The sequence below is a fragment of the Typopeltis vanoorti genome, chromosome 7 (genome assembly GCF_054136105.1).
Source record: "Typopeltis vanoorti isolate ZY-2024b chromosome 7, IOZ_Tvanoo_1.0, whole genome shotgun sequence".
Taxonomy (NCBI): domain Eukaryota; kingdom Metazoa; phylum Arthropoda; class Arachnida; order Uropygi; family Thelyphonidae; genus Typopeltis; species Typopeltis vanoorti.
Window position 1 is genome coordinate 99,910,599 of NC_143555.1, and position 14,597 is coordinate 99,925,195.

Below are 14,597 nucleotides of genomic sequence, written 5' to 3' on the forward strand. Positions count from 1 at the left end.
CATTGCTATTAAAACACAGTCCTGTCGTATTACCTGCAAGCAAGATCCTACTTCACTCCATCTTACTTTTGATAATGTTCAGATAACCTTTCAAGATCATCCCCTCCTCCTCCTCCCCCTTTTTTTGACTAACTTTCATATCTAGCTTATCCTGCCATAAACATATTACATCAATAGTCTCCTGAGCTTCTAAAAAACTTGATATATATATTTTTTCCCCTTCAAAACACTACTTCACTCCTACTCAAACCTAAACACTATAAATCTCAAATCTAACCAACCTTTGAATATTGTTCTCACATTTGGGGTGGTGCACTCCAGACCATATTAATTCTTGAGAGTGCACTCTGCCTAATAGACAATTCCTCTCCCTCTCTATCACAGATTCCCTTCAGTTTCTTGGCACTCTTTTTATGTATTATGCCTTTTTTTTTTTTTTTTTATAGGTAGTTTCATGGATGTTGTTGCTTCGGTGCACTGGCAGCCACCATGCCTCCACTTTCTTCTAATCATGCAAATGCAAGTACTAGAGCAGCCACTGGTCAACCATACACAGCCCAGCTCTAAATATCAAACCAATGTTTCATCCAAGTGGGTCAACCCCAAGCTTTTCAAGAAAATCCTCAATAGATTACTTCTTTTCCTTTTTCCTTAATAACTTGTCACATGGCACTGTTGTATTACAGGTCTTGTGGTCTCTGATGTGTGTGATCAATAAAAAAAAAAAAATAAATAAAACACGAGAACCAGAGTCCACACTTCCAATAGTTTGATATCAGTGGACAATAAATACATAAAAGAATTACGGAAGCTGAGTAACTGTTTATAGGAAAAACTATGCAGGTAGTTGGTGTGCTCAACCATAACAATTTGGAACTAGATTTTACATAGATGCACCACTTTTGCAAAATTTCAGAACATGGTCAGATCTTGAGTGAGGCTATACTACATTCCTTGGCTTAAAGTAGCAGTTAAGAATTTCTTTACACAGAAAAAAAAAATTGTGGGAAGTACCCATAAAAAAAATGTAATTTTTTTGTGGATTACATACCTTGCATTCTCAAGTCGTGATAGAAATATCTACACTGTATGTAGATTACTGGGCAACAACAGATATTTTAGTGAGGTTATAGCATTACATCAAGTGAATATAGAAATTTCTTCATAGAAAATTTGCGTCCCCCTCTTTCAACTTTTAATTTAATCAGCTAAGATGCAAACGAGAGCATATTTTTGTAGATACGGTAAAAATAAAAGAATATTCAAGAGTATGCAAGTTGCAAAATTAGCAAAATAGATGTGCGACGTCAAAATAGTAGTTAAAAGACCCAGAGGATGTTCAGAATATGAATAGATTTATATGATTAGAACCACTTCAAGTCTGAAAATATGAATCATATTTTCTGACTTAACAGATCAGATTTTGGAAGAAAATGGTTGTATATGTATGTTGTCTCAGAAAGTAGTAGTCAATTTGCTCAGTATTTTAAATCACTACCTCCTTTTTATATACCAGTTATATATTTAAAAAAGAAAAAACGTAGATTTCTAATTTATGTGTGTGTATGTGGTTCTACATTACTTTTTGAATAGTGATGTTATTTTTGTCCGACCATCTTGTTATCTGTATTATTCATCGATGCATGAAAATGTACTCTCATATCTGAGGATATACAGCATCATTATTGGTAATTGTGAGTTTTTTTTTTTTTTTTTTTTGCGGGCAGATGGGAAGGGGAGGCTAATTTGCAAAAATTAACTTAAGTAAATCTAGTAGGGTACTTAAAGTTATAAAAATACTGCATTAAGTTATTGCTCATTTCCATAATGCTATAAATTTTATTAGAGAATATTAAATTTCATACAGGGAAATTCCATTTTTTGCCCACATGCGCCAAAAAATTGAGGTAGCCGTCTTTCCTTACATATAAAGAAAATTGAGCAGCCATTGTGAATGTTATATATCTTCTCCAACCCTGGTAGTCCAAACATAATTGTTTTGAAATGTCTACATATATAGTAGCTATTGTTTATTTAACTGTCCAGCACAATTATTTTTGACTAAAGTGAGTTTACTAAATATTCTTAGTAGGCGCAGTTATAGTAGAAGCAGGAGTCGATCAAAGGGAAGGGAAAGACGGCGTAGCCGTAGCCGAGAGAGACGTCAAAAGAGTCGAAGCCGAAGTATGGACCGACATAACAAACGTCAGAGCAAGAGCAGGTCACAGTCCAGATCAATGTCCCATTCTAGATCTAGGTAGTGTATTCATACAAAATGATGTTTTATGAGTAAAGTTTATAGTCGCTTCTCACTGCTGTCTTTGTATGCTCTTTGTATGGCAAATACTGCTATAATGAACTTCCTCAGTATAACAAACAACTGAAATGTTCCAGCAAAAGCTCCATACCATGAAGGCTATGCTAAAGGAAATTTACTATACAAACTACTCCTTTGGTCTGCAAAAGTTTTCTATAGTAAGATGACTGTAGTGAAATCATACTGACCAATGGAATAGTTTTGATTAAATCACTAGACATGTAAATTATGTAAGGAAAGTAATTTAATATAAAACACTAATATTTTGTAATGATTATCTTATCGCATCATCAGAGTGAATTCTTTCTCGCTTTATGTAATATTCTGTTGTGTATTTAGTCTGATGTGGTGGGATTGTAAAATATTAGTGTTTTAAAATTCCTTATTTTCTTTATGTAATTTTCAAGTGTAGTGATTTAATCTTGTCTATGAATTACATTAGTATTAATAATCAAAATGGAATAGTGTGTTATAGTAGAATGTATTGAATTCCTTTGGAATACCGTTTATTGTATGGGATTTTGCAGAAGTCATTTCAGTGGATGAGTTCATCAAAACAATATTTTCTGTTGAAGAAATTTAACGAAAGTGCATTAGGTTCTCATTTATATATAGCAATCTCACACACATACACACATGAAAGGTTGTTTAACCTATAGTTCATTAGTAATGTGGATTTTCATTTGCAACTCTCAAAAACGTTGCATGAAAAGTGTAGAAAATGTAAGCAGAAAAAATTGAAATAGCTCTATGAAGAAGGAGAGTAGAGTAAATTGATGAGAATCAGGTCATTAATTAGTGTAATTTCATAAAGTCAAGTATATTTAGGGAATTCTTAGGGGCATCATCCCAAACGTGAGAGAAGTATTCAATGATTAGATGGATCTGTGATTTGTATACAATTTATTAGCCTGGTTGGCTAAGTGATTAGCATATTTATTCTTCACCCAACAGCTGGTTCAAGCAGACTCAAACCCTGTTGTGAGCATGGATGTTTTGGTGATTGTCTGTAGGTGAGAGGTGAATTTTGTTGCCCAGTGGATGATTTCTGTTGCAGAAATTTAATGAATGTCCAAACCACTTTGGACCCCAGTAAGTTGGGGGTCCAAAATGGTTTGAAAAAAAGTTCCACGTTTGGTCTCTAAGGTGGGGTTTTTGGATATAAAAATAGAGAAAAAAAACTTATCCCACATGGTATTAATGCACTTATAGGTTTATAGCCTTTCATGGGTGGGAGTCACATAAAAAACCATTAGCTTTCAAAGGTAAAATAATAAATGGGAGTGAAAGAAAAAACCTGATTTCCAAGCTGCTGAGGAGGCAATAATAGTAATATGCTTATGCCCAGAAAGATTAAAGGTAAGCATTAAACTGGAGTGAGTTCTGTGAGCATCAAAATTAACAAGGATATATACTGAACAATGGTTTAGAGATCACCAATAACCAACCAGGGCTTCTGACCTAATGTCCAATCCTCACCTTCTCGTGGTGCACCCTGTTGGGTATCTACTTTGATACTGAACGAACGAGGATGGGCTGGCAATTTGGGATTTAGCCGACCAAATTGTATTCTTATTGGTTAAACCAAAATAGAAAATGATGGTACAACATGACAAAATTTCATGCCGGCTGGGGCGTCGCCCGGTTAAACAAGGCCCCCGTTGTTTTCGCCAGGGAACCAGGGCGAACAGCGAAAAGTCAGCTACTGGAACAAATCTGAAAACAAACCCCAACTCAACATCACCAGAGTTAAAGATCGGTACTATCAATGTAAGAAGCCTGAATGGCAAAGAAATGGAGATAGCTGAGGAATTAGATAAGTACCAGATCGACATAATAGGGGTGACTGAAACAAAAAAGACCAAAACTGGTGAGATCTTTCTGAGCAATAAATACAAAATGTTATATTCAGGCAATGACAATCACGGAAAAGAAGGAGTAGCCATAATATTCAACACAAAATACGAGGCTAATCTTCTTGAATGGCAGTCAGTCTCAAGTAGAGTAATGTGGGCAAATATGAGAATGGGGAACTGGACAATGAGACTTATTTGTGCCTATGGTCCCACAGAAGGTTCTACTAAGGTAGAAGTGGAAGAATTTTTTGAGGCTTTAGAAAAAGCAACTGACACAATGAAAAAGGAAAAGTTGGTCCTTGTTGGGGATCTAAATAGCAGAGTAGGAAATGATTGTGAGACATACAAAAATATTTTGGGAAAATTTGGAGAAAAGAGCAAAGCTAATAATAATGGCAAATATCTGTTGGATTTCTGCTCAGGACATGGACTTGTTATTACTAACACCATGTTCCAACATAAAAATGTGCACAAATTCACATGGAGAGAAGAGGCTAGGAATAAGAAAAGTCTCATTGACTATGTTATTGTTGATAGTGATGTTTTCTCCCTGGTGCAGGACACCAGAGTGTACAGAGGATTTGAAATTGGAAGTGATCACTATTTAGTCTTGAGCAGGATAAAATTGAATTTCATATTGAAAAGAAAAATATGTAAGAAAGTTTTAAAGCGAATAAAAGTTGAGCAGCTCTCAGATGCGAACTGTAGACTAAAATACACAAAGATTATTGAAGAAAAAATGAAAGAGTTTGAGAACAGGAATCAAACCTTGGAGATTCAGTGGCAAACTCTGAAGAAAACATTGATTGATTCTGCCAGAGAGGCATGTGGTGAGGTTGTGTGCAAGGATAAAAAAAATCAGAACTCCCTGATGGACACAGGAAGTTAAAGAGGCAGTGAAGGAAAAGAAGAAAGCATATCAAAAGTTCCTGTCAAATAACTCAGCTTTTACTCTTATAGAATACAGAGATAAATGTAAGAAAGCTAAACAGTGTGTAAAACTAGCTAAACAAAAGTCATGGGAGGACTTTGGCAAGAATATGGAAAATAAATATCAAGAAGGTGGCAAAATATTCTGGAGGTTGTTGAAGAAGCTTAGGAATGGAGGAAAGTGTGCTGTAAAAGGAGTTAGAGATGATAAAGGTGACATGAAAACAGGAGAAAAAGATATCCTTGAAGTATGGAGTAATTACTTTGAAAAACTGCTAAATGAAACAAGCAGTGATGACAGCACAGTGATAAAAAACACTGACCAGGCATGCAGTCAGGAATACATATCCATACTTGAAGTAGAAAAAGCCATCAAAGGCTTGAAATGTGGAAAGGCAGCAGGAGTAGATGATATTCGACCAGAAATGCTGAAGCATGGTGGTATAAGAGTCTTACAGTGGCTGCACCGCATAGTTCAGAAAGCCTGGACAGAGGGACGAATTCCTGATGATTGGAGTAGAGCTCTCATAGTACCCATATATAAAAAGGGAAATAAAACTGCATGTGAGAATTACAGAGGTATTTCCCTACTGAGTGTTCCTGGCAAGATCTATGCAAGTATACTTGAGAAACGGTTGAGAAGAATTGTGGAAGAAAAGCTTGGTGAAGAACAAGCTGGATTCAGGCCAAATAGAGGCTGTCAGGATCAGATCTTCACTTTACGACAAATAGTCGAGAAAGCATGGGAATATAACAAAGATCTGTATTTAAGTTTTGTCGATTTGGAAAAGGCATATGACAAGGTGCCAAGAGAGAAGCTATTCAATACGCTGCAGTTATATGGTGTCAATGGGGCATTATATCAAGCAATACTTAGTCTTTATTTGAATTGTAAGTCAGCAGTTAGAATTGAAGGAAGTACAGGAAGATGGTTTAATGTTAAATGTGGTGTGAGACAAGGATGTACATTATCCCCTCTGTTATTCATTATCTATATGGATCACATTATGAAGGAATGTGGTATTAAACCTGATATCAAAATTGGAGATGTTAATGTCAGCTCTTTGCTTTATGCGGATGATGTTATACTTCTAAATAAATCCGCTACAAGTCTGCAAGATTCTCTGACTAAATTGAATAGCTGTTGTAATAGATATGGTATGAAGGTCAGCAATAAAAAGACAAAAACAATGAAAATAGGCAGAATCATTGAAAATGTCAACTGTGTTGTGAATGGAGAACCTGTGGAACAAGTAAAACATTTCAGCTACTTAGGCACGATTTTTACTGAAGATGGTAAATTAAATATAGAAATAGACAACAGAATCAGCAAAGCTGGTATGGTGGGAAGTCAATTGAATAAATTCATATGGAATAAGAAAGAAATTAGTCGGAAAACTAAATTAGCTGTATACAAGACAGTGTTCAAACCAGTTTTAACTTATGGATCTGAGAGCTGGGTCAGAAGTAAAACACTTGACCAAAGACTAGAGACCGCAGATATGAGAGTCCTGAGAAAGATTAGAGGCGTGAACAGATGGCATCAATGGCAATATCATATTAAAAATGAGGATATTAGGAAAGAACTTGACATTGTCAGCATCCAGGAATGTGTTAGCAGAGCTAATCTCAGGTGGTATGGTCACTTAAATAGAATGGGAGAGGAAAGATTAGCAAAACAAGTGTTCTCTGCCCGGTTGGCAGGAAAACGACCCAGAGGAAGACCAAGATATAGGTGGATTGATACGGTACAAAGTGCCTTAGACGATAGAAATATAAGATCTGATAATGTTGGAGTCTTGACAAGTAACAGACTGATTTGGAGGAAAATTGTAGATAGGAAGTTAGTAATGATGTAATTTTTTCATGTAGTACTGTCATATCCTGTACACCCCTTGAGGGTACATGGCAGGAATTTGATGATGATGATGATGATGATGAAAAAGATATTTTAGGAGTTTTTGTTCATTAATATAGTGCAGAGTTTTTCAAATGAAAAAGAGAAATACAATGTACTACTGTTTTCAACAAAACTGTGGATTGGATTTACAGTCAACTAGAGAATGTCATTAATATCATATGAGAGTTAGTGAAAGAACAGAATCCCTTAGTACTCCAGCAATACTTGCAGTATTTGAGGATAATGATCCATTCACCATCACACATAACCTGGGACTGCAGAAGTCGGGAAACAGGCTGTAAGATCAGAGTTTGTTTAATAGACTTGTGCCAAACCTGATCAAATGCCTTAGGGATGTTAGATGAAACTTGACTTTTCATTCAGATTTTCCCAAAAGATAGGTGTCCATGTCAATTGCCAGTGGCAGAATTCATAACTGGCAGTCATGTTTTAATCGAGATTTCCAGGTGATACAAAAGCTGACCTCTCAGAGATTTCTGCATTTCTTAGAAATAATTGAAGTGCCAGCAATTGAATGTAATTTAATTATAAATTATATTTATAATCATTATAATTATATTTATAAATTAAATTATATATAATTTATATTATAATTTGATTATAAATATTTTTGTTATTCTTAGAAAAATATGTTGAAAATGGGTTAATTTCCAAGTTGCAGGATAGATACTAGTGGAAAAGGTGACATAGGACAGAAGTAAACCCAGAACTACAAACCTTCTGAAAAATTGCAGAAAGGTCATGAGGACCAAACGATTTTCAGTTATCCATTTTAGATGAAATATACTGAATATTTTGAGTTTATAATGATGGGAGGATATTTACTGAGATGCAAGCAATTACAAAAAAGTAAAAAAAAAAAAAAAAAAAAAAAAAACACCATGATATTGGCTTTTTTTGTGTGGATAACAATTCATTAGAACCATCCAAATACAAAAAATGATGGAAATAGTAGATGGATTAATCAGGAGTTATGGAAAAAAGACGATATAACTTTTGGAATTATGCATCTATCCTATTTTTGGCTATTTCAAAATTAGTTCTAAATATGGTAAGTTGCTTTTAATTATTTCATTCTTTAATATAAGCAGAAAAGGAAGGTGGAGATTTCCACACAAGTCAGTTGCAATGTGTATAACTCTTCTTATGTCTTTTGCACACTTCTTGGAGAATCACAGATTGAATAATGCATCAGAATTTAAAGTAGAATTGGGAAAGAATTGTTTTACTGATGCATGTTGTGCAAATCTCTTGTATAAAAGACTGAAAACAATAATCCGGTAAAGAAATGAAACACAGAATAATGAAAACCATCTCATTTGACATTCTTTGGTTACCAGATATGGAAAATGGAGGAGCAAGTTAGGTTGTGAGCTTAGCCTAAAGGACAGACAACATTCATATATACTTAGAAGAATCATCAATGAGCTTTACACTTCTGATCAGACTAAATTGTTGATTTAAGTGTTTGGAAAGGTTAGAATTAATTGGTCTTCTGATAGGCATTTGAACAAGTTGTGCGATCATGTGTGATACCAAATACCTTTCCATCTCTACCTGCTGGATCAGTGTAGTTGGAAAAGGAAAGCTTGTTGGTATTGTGATTATCAAAATCTCGTAGGAAGATGAATTTAATAAGAAAGTTAGTCAGAAAATCCACATTTAAGAAAAGGAAAATCAGATAGAAAGTATAGAGCTGAAAGCCTTCAATTTGTCATAGATAAGATATTAAAATACAGAAAATTCTGGATCCAGCCATAATTTATAACCAAATATAGAAAGAAACTTAGTTTCAAAAATTTACCAGAGAGGTTATGAAAATGTAACCTTTGGCATTGTAGTTGCCTTGATTTGCACTACTTATAAAAGATCCAAGTACTGCTTGGGAGCCTGTATGTTTGCCTTTTATTACTGCTTAAAATAAGTTTAATGATCTGATATATTTTAAATTGTTGGTTCTCATCAGAGATCAGGTTCCTATCAGAGACGTACAGATCAAAAACCATCTACAATAGCAATCTAATGTCATAGAGTTAAATTCATCATGAATGAATTCTTGGTGGGTATTGAAAGTTTTTGTTATCTAGGTTTCTGCTTGGTCTCTGATGAGAACCAATAGTTTGAAACAGCTGTCAGGTCAGTGAAACCTAATTTAAGCAATAATAAAAGGTGAACATAGGCTCTTGGGTCTTAAGTATTTCAAATCATGGCAACTCTGGTGCTGAAGATTATATTCTCATAAATTCTCTGGTAATTTTTTGAAACTTTTTTGTTCTGTATTTGTCTATAAAATATGGCTGAATCCATGACATCTATTTTATAATAAATTTAGTTTAATCCTTTATCCATGTGTTAGCAAACAAAGTTTGCGCCTGAAATATCTTCAGGACTGAGGCAACTCGTGGTAAAGGTGGACCAAGCTCTCAATCACTCCTTGTACCAGTATCTCCCATAATGCAAAGCACATCTCCTTGCAGACATGTATAATGCTATGCATTAAGGGAAGAGCCACTACCCAAACTGGTTTCGACCTTTATTGAGGTCTCGTCAGTGGGAGCCAGACCCAGAAGTGGTGATACTAAGGCAGAAGCAATTGAGAAGTCATATTTATCTATACAAGTTACCAAAAAGTGTTCTGTTGGATTCTGAATGAAGAGAAAATAAAATTATTAATACTCCCCTCAGAATCCAACATAATCCACCATGGCAAAGGCTGCAATTGTAGATATTATTTAATGTAAATCTCTTGTTATAAACTATTATTCATATAATTACCTTTGAGGTTTTTTTATTTAGTTATTTAATTTAGGATATGTATTAATAATAGAAAGGACTCTGTATAAAAATAACGTTCAGATTATTTTGTTTATTCCTATATTAATAGTAGAAGAATTTGTGTTCATATTTAATTATATATTATTTGAATTGAAGAATATCCTTTTTATTTAGTTTCTGTATGTAAAGGTAAAATGTTATGTAATGCTTATGTACTGCTCTAATTGTTGTCATGGAGACGGAGTTAAAAGTAGAAAGCACGAGCGTGGTAGCGCATGAGTTATGGACGTGAGAGGGAATTGATATGAGCTAGACGGTGAGAACAAGTTTTGGTGGAAAAAAAGGAGTGAAGGTATATAAACGGAAAGCGAGAGTAAACAGGAGCAGTTGGTCGACAGTCAGTCATAGCACTAGAACTGGGAAACTAGGTACTGAATACAGTTGGAGCACTCAGCACAAGAACGGCACTCAGAACAGTACGATAGAGATGAGGAAATAATTTATTAGCAGCACGGAGTTAAGTAAGAGGCTGTAGTACAAAGAATTAAGTGCTGTAATCAAATTACGAAGGATCGAGATGTAAATTGGCAACTCTGAATATTGATATGGAATTCTGAAGTTAATGTTGTATTCCACAGCTATCAAGGAAGATTAGTGGAAAGCTGATTCTATTATAAAGTAGTATATGAAGAATAAGTGAATTTTCTAGCAAGTGTGTCTGCATTTGTGATGTACTGAAATTAAAGATTAAGTTAATTTAAAGAAGATTACTTTTGAAATGTGTTGCTCCAGTGTGATAATTAACTAAAGTTTTAAGTGTGCCTCAGTAAATAATATGTGGATTTATTCCGGTAAGAACAGTTGTACTTTATAGCATTTTAGAGTGAAGTTTTAAGAATTAACTCCTCCTGTTAAAGCCTAACATTAACTGTGGTGTTTATGCTGAAATTAGCCGAAGCTAGAAGATTAATAGTCCCCCCCCCCCCTTAAAGTGATAGCTATCTCTTGACTGAACTATGGGATTTCTGACTAAGGGATAGATAAAGAATACAATTGTTAAAATATTTGCTGTGAATTTCAGTGGTAATGAACTTTAGAACTATCTTTGCCTATTAGGGAGAAATTAGATTTTGAAGCTCAGTGTTTAATACCAAGAGTTGAGTGAATGCTATGAGTTGTTTGAACAGAGTTAATTTTGCATTATCTTGTATCCAAAGTATACTTATGTATATATTATATAACCTTGCATTAAATGTTTTGTTTTATTGATTTCAATTTGTTGTTAGCGTGATTCTTTTCCACTGCACCGTTCATAAAATTATCGGACCTAGCGGGAACCTTAAATGTTAATGTAAAATTTGGCCTATATGTAAACATTAGACTGCTAAAGTTAATTAATATTTGATTACACTATTTTACATAGACTAATCTGAATATAGGGTAGTGCAGTATAATAGAAATTTTCCTATATTTGGATTAGTAATCAACATACAATTAATTAACCTTAATGAGAACAACGTTAAAGCAAGATGGCGGATCAAAAGACAGGAAGGACGATCCAACTGTACCATCTTATTATTAAATTACTCTGGATTTAGGGAAAGATGTTGGAAGTTTTTTTTCCCACTTGGTTAGACTATAATAAATCCTTTATCCAAGTGTAAGCAAACAAAGTTTGTGCCTGAAGTATCTTCAGGACTGAGGCAACTCGTGGTAAAGGTGGACCTAGCTTTCATCACTCCTTGTCCCAGTATCTCCCATAATGCAAAGCACATTTCCTTGCAGAAAAAAACTTCCAACATCTTTCTCTAAATCCAGAGTAATTTAATAATAAGGTGGTACACCTTTTGATAACTCGTATAGGTAAATATGACTTCTTCATTGCTTATGCTTTAGTATCACCACTTCTGGGTCTGGCTCCCACTGATGAGACCTCAATAAAGGTCGAAACCGGTGTCCGGGTAGTGGCCCTTCCCTTAATGCATAGCATTATACATGTCTGCAAGGAGATGTGCTTTGCATTATGGGAGATACTGGGACAAGAACTGATGAGAGCTTGGTTCATCTTTACCACGAGTTGCCTCAGTATTGAAGATACTTCAGCTGCAAACTTTGTTTGCTTACACTTGGATAAAGGATTAAACTAAATTTATTATAGTCTAACCAAATGGGGAAAAAAAATTTTCAACATCTATTTTAATATCTTACAAATTATGAATGGTTGGTTATATGAGGAGAGTGATAAAATAGCAAACAAGCATGATAGAATATGAGTTTCAGCTGAAAAAGAGAAATTCTGAGTTGGACTTTCTTACACAGGATATAAGAACAAACACATGCATGAATGCCGCTTTTGAGACAAAGTTGAAGAGCAGATAATTGGACAAAGAGCAGTTGATTGAAGATGAATAGTCGTTGAAGAAGCTGAAAATTGTTTTTCTCAGAAAAAATAGTTGCTGTGATGTAGCAGCTGCACAGACATATTTGTGAAGTGAATCTTGAAGAAGGTGTGGAGGAGATGGCTTTTATTTTTATTTTTTTATTTAATCTGTTTCTCTTTGCTTGAGTTTTCAATGTTCAGTGTTCTGAAACAGGGAACTAATTTGTAACATGTAACTCGCTATAGCAAATAGTTTGCCAAGTGGAGTGTGTTATGACTCACTCCGCCTGGTAGCTCGTGTAGTTGTGATCTGTTGGATCCAGGATCTTTCAGATGTTCTGCTTTTCCTGTTCAGGTTGTGTCGATATCTGTTATGGTACATTCCCATACATTTTCAAATTTTACTCTAATTGTTTCCTATACTGCTGCTACACTAAGTGAGTTCCCTAATGGCATTTGCTAATGCACCATCTCTTCCCTTGCCACATTATTTGTTTTGTTCTCTGCGTAACTGGTTCTGAAATCAAATCTCGCTATAGCAAATGTTATAGGTAAGTCACTTAGTATAGCAACTATCTGAAAAGTTCCATTCAAAAGCTCCATAGGCAATGCTATATTAAATTTAACTTATAGAAGCTATTCATTTGATCCTTAGAAATATATTTTTCTAAGGCACTCCATTTTGAAGGCTTGTAGTTTTTCCCTTCTCTTAAGATATTCAGTTAAGAGAAGGTGGGGATCAATTATATTCTGTTGCACTTACTCATTAGTTGGTCATGCAGTTATCTTCTATTTTCTGTTTGCATATCAGATGGATACTACTAATGGTGATATGTACTTTCCAGAATTTTTATCACAAATACACAATTTGTGATATGTATAATATTTTCTCCTATACAAAAACTATAAGAGAAAGAATCAGCTTTTTGACAATGTATAATTATAAAAAATTATAAAACTAATAGTGATAAAAAAATAAGTTATAAAGGGAAATTCAATCTTATAATAAATTTAGTTTAATCTTTTATCTAAGTGTGAGCAAACAAAGTTTGTGCCTGAAAGTATCTTCAGGACTGGGGTAAGGTAGTACAACACCGGGCAACTCGTAGCAAAGGTGGCCCAAGCTACCATCACTCCTATCTCAGTACTCCCATAATGCAAAACACATCTTGCAGATATGTATAATGTCATGCATTAAGGGAAGGACCAGTACCCAGACTAGTTTCGACCTTTATTGAGGTCTCTTCAGTAGGTCAGGCCCAGACTCTGGATTTAGAGAAAGATGTTGAAAATTTATTTTTCACTTGGTTAGACTATAATAAATTTAGTTTAATCCTTTATCCAAGTGTGAGCAAACAAAGTTTGCGCCTGAAAGTATCTTCAGGACTGGGGTAAGGTAGTACAACACCGGGCAACTCGTAGCAAAGGTGGCCCAAGCTACCATCAATCCTATCTCAGTATCTCCCATAATGCAAAATACATCTTGCGGATATGTATAATGTCATGTATTAAGGGAAGGGCCAGTACCCAGACTAGTTTTGACCTTTATTGAGGTCTCTTCAGTGTGAGCCAGGCCCAGACTTGGAGATATTATAGTCTAACCAAGTGAAAAATAAACTTTCAACATCTTTCTCTAAATCCAGAGTAATTTAATAAAAAGGTGGCACACCTTTTGGCAACTCCTGTAGGTAAAGATGACCTCGTTATTGCTTCTGCCTGGTATTTCCACGTCTGGGCCTGGCTCCCACTGAAGAGACCTCAATAAAGGTTGAAACTAGCCTGGGTAGGGGCCCATCCCTTAATGCATAACATTATACATATCCGCAAGGAGATGTGTTTTGCATTATGGGAGATACTAAGATAGGAGTGATGGTTTCTTGGTCCACCTTTGCTACGAGTTGCCCGGTGTTGTACTACCTACCCCAGTCCTGAAGATACTTTCAGGTGCAAACTTTGTTTGCTCACACTTGGATAAAGGATTAAACTAAATTTATTAGAGTCTAACCAAGTGAAAAATAAACTTTCAAGAAATTCAATACATATGTCTGTTCTTTTTATTCTCCAAAGGAAAGGGAGTATGATGCCAGTTTAATCCCTGAGTAACTTTTTGAAGACTAGTGGGCAACCAGATAGGAAGACAAACACACAGTAATTTAGAGAACTTATTTTTATTATTATTTATTTATTATTTTTATGGCTATTTTAGCCTGTTTTTGTTTAGGAGTGTCCCTTATTTTGAATACATTGGATTTTTACTCAAGAATTTTTAGGTTATTATAAGTGTATTTTAAAGATAAATATATGCAGACTAATAGAGGAAGAAATTTTGCACAGACCTTGTTTAGATGTTAGGATGGCTTCGTTCTCCATACTTCTGCTGTTAGGCTGTTAAGTCGGGGAGGTAGGAAAACATTGGGG

At 34.9% G+C, this 14,597-nt stretch overlaps 1 protein-coding gene across 3 annotated transcripts in view; it reads left to right on the forward strand.

Moving 5' to 3' along the window:
- LOC150104901 (uncharacterized) overlaps positions 1-14,597 on the forward strand; it is a 196,207-nt gene that overhangs the window by 166,904 nt on the left and 14,706 nt on the right. For all 3 annotated transcript variants that reach the window (XM_090395415.1, XM_090395414.1, XM_090395416.1), the window contains one exon: positions 2,090-2,257. In XM_090395415.1, the coding sequence (XP_090251541.1) occupies positions 2,090-2,257 (168 nt within the window). The remainder of the gene's footprint in view (positions 1-2,089; positions 2,258-14,597) is intronic.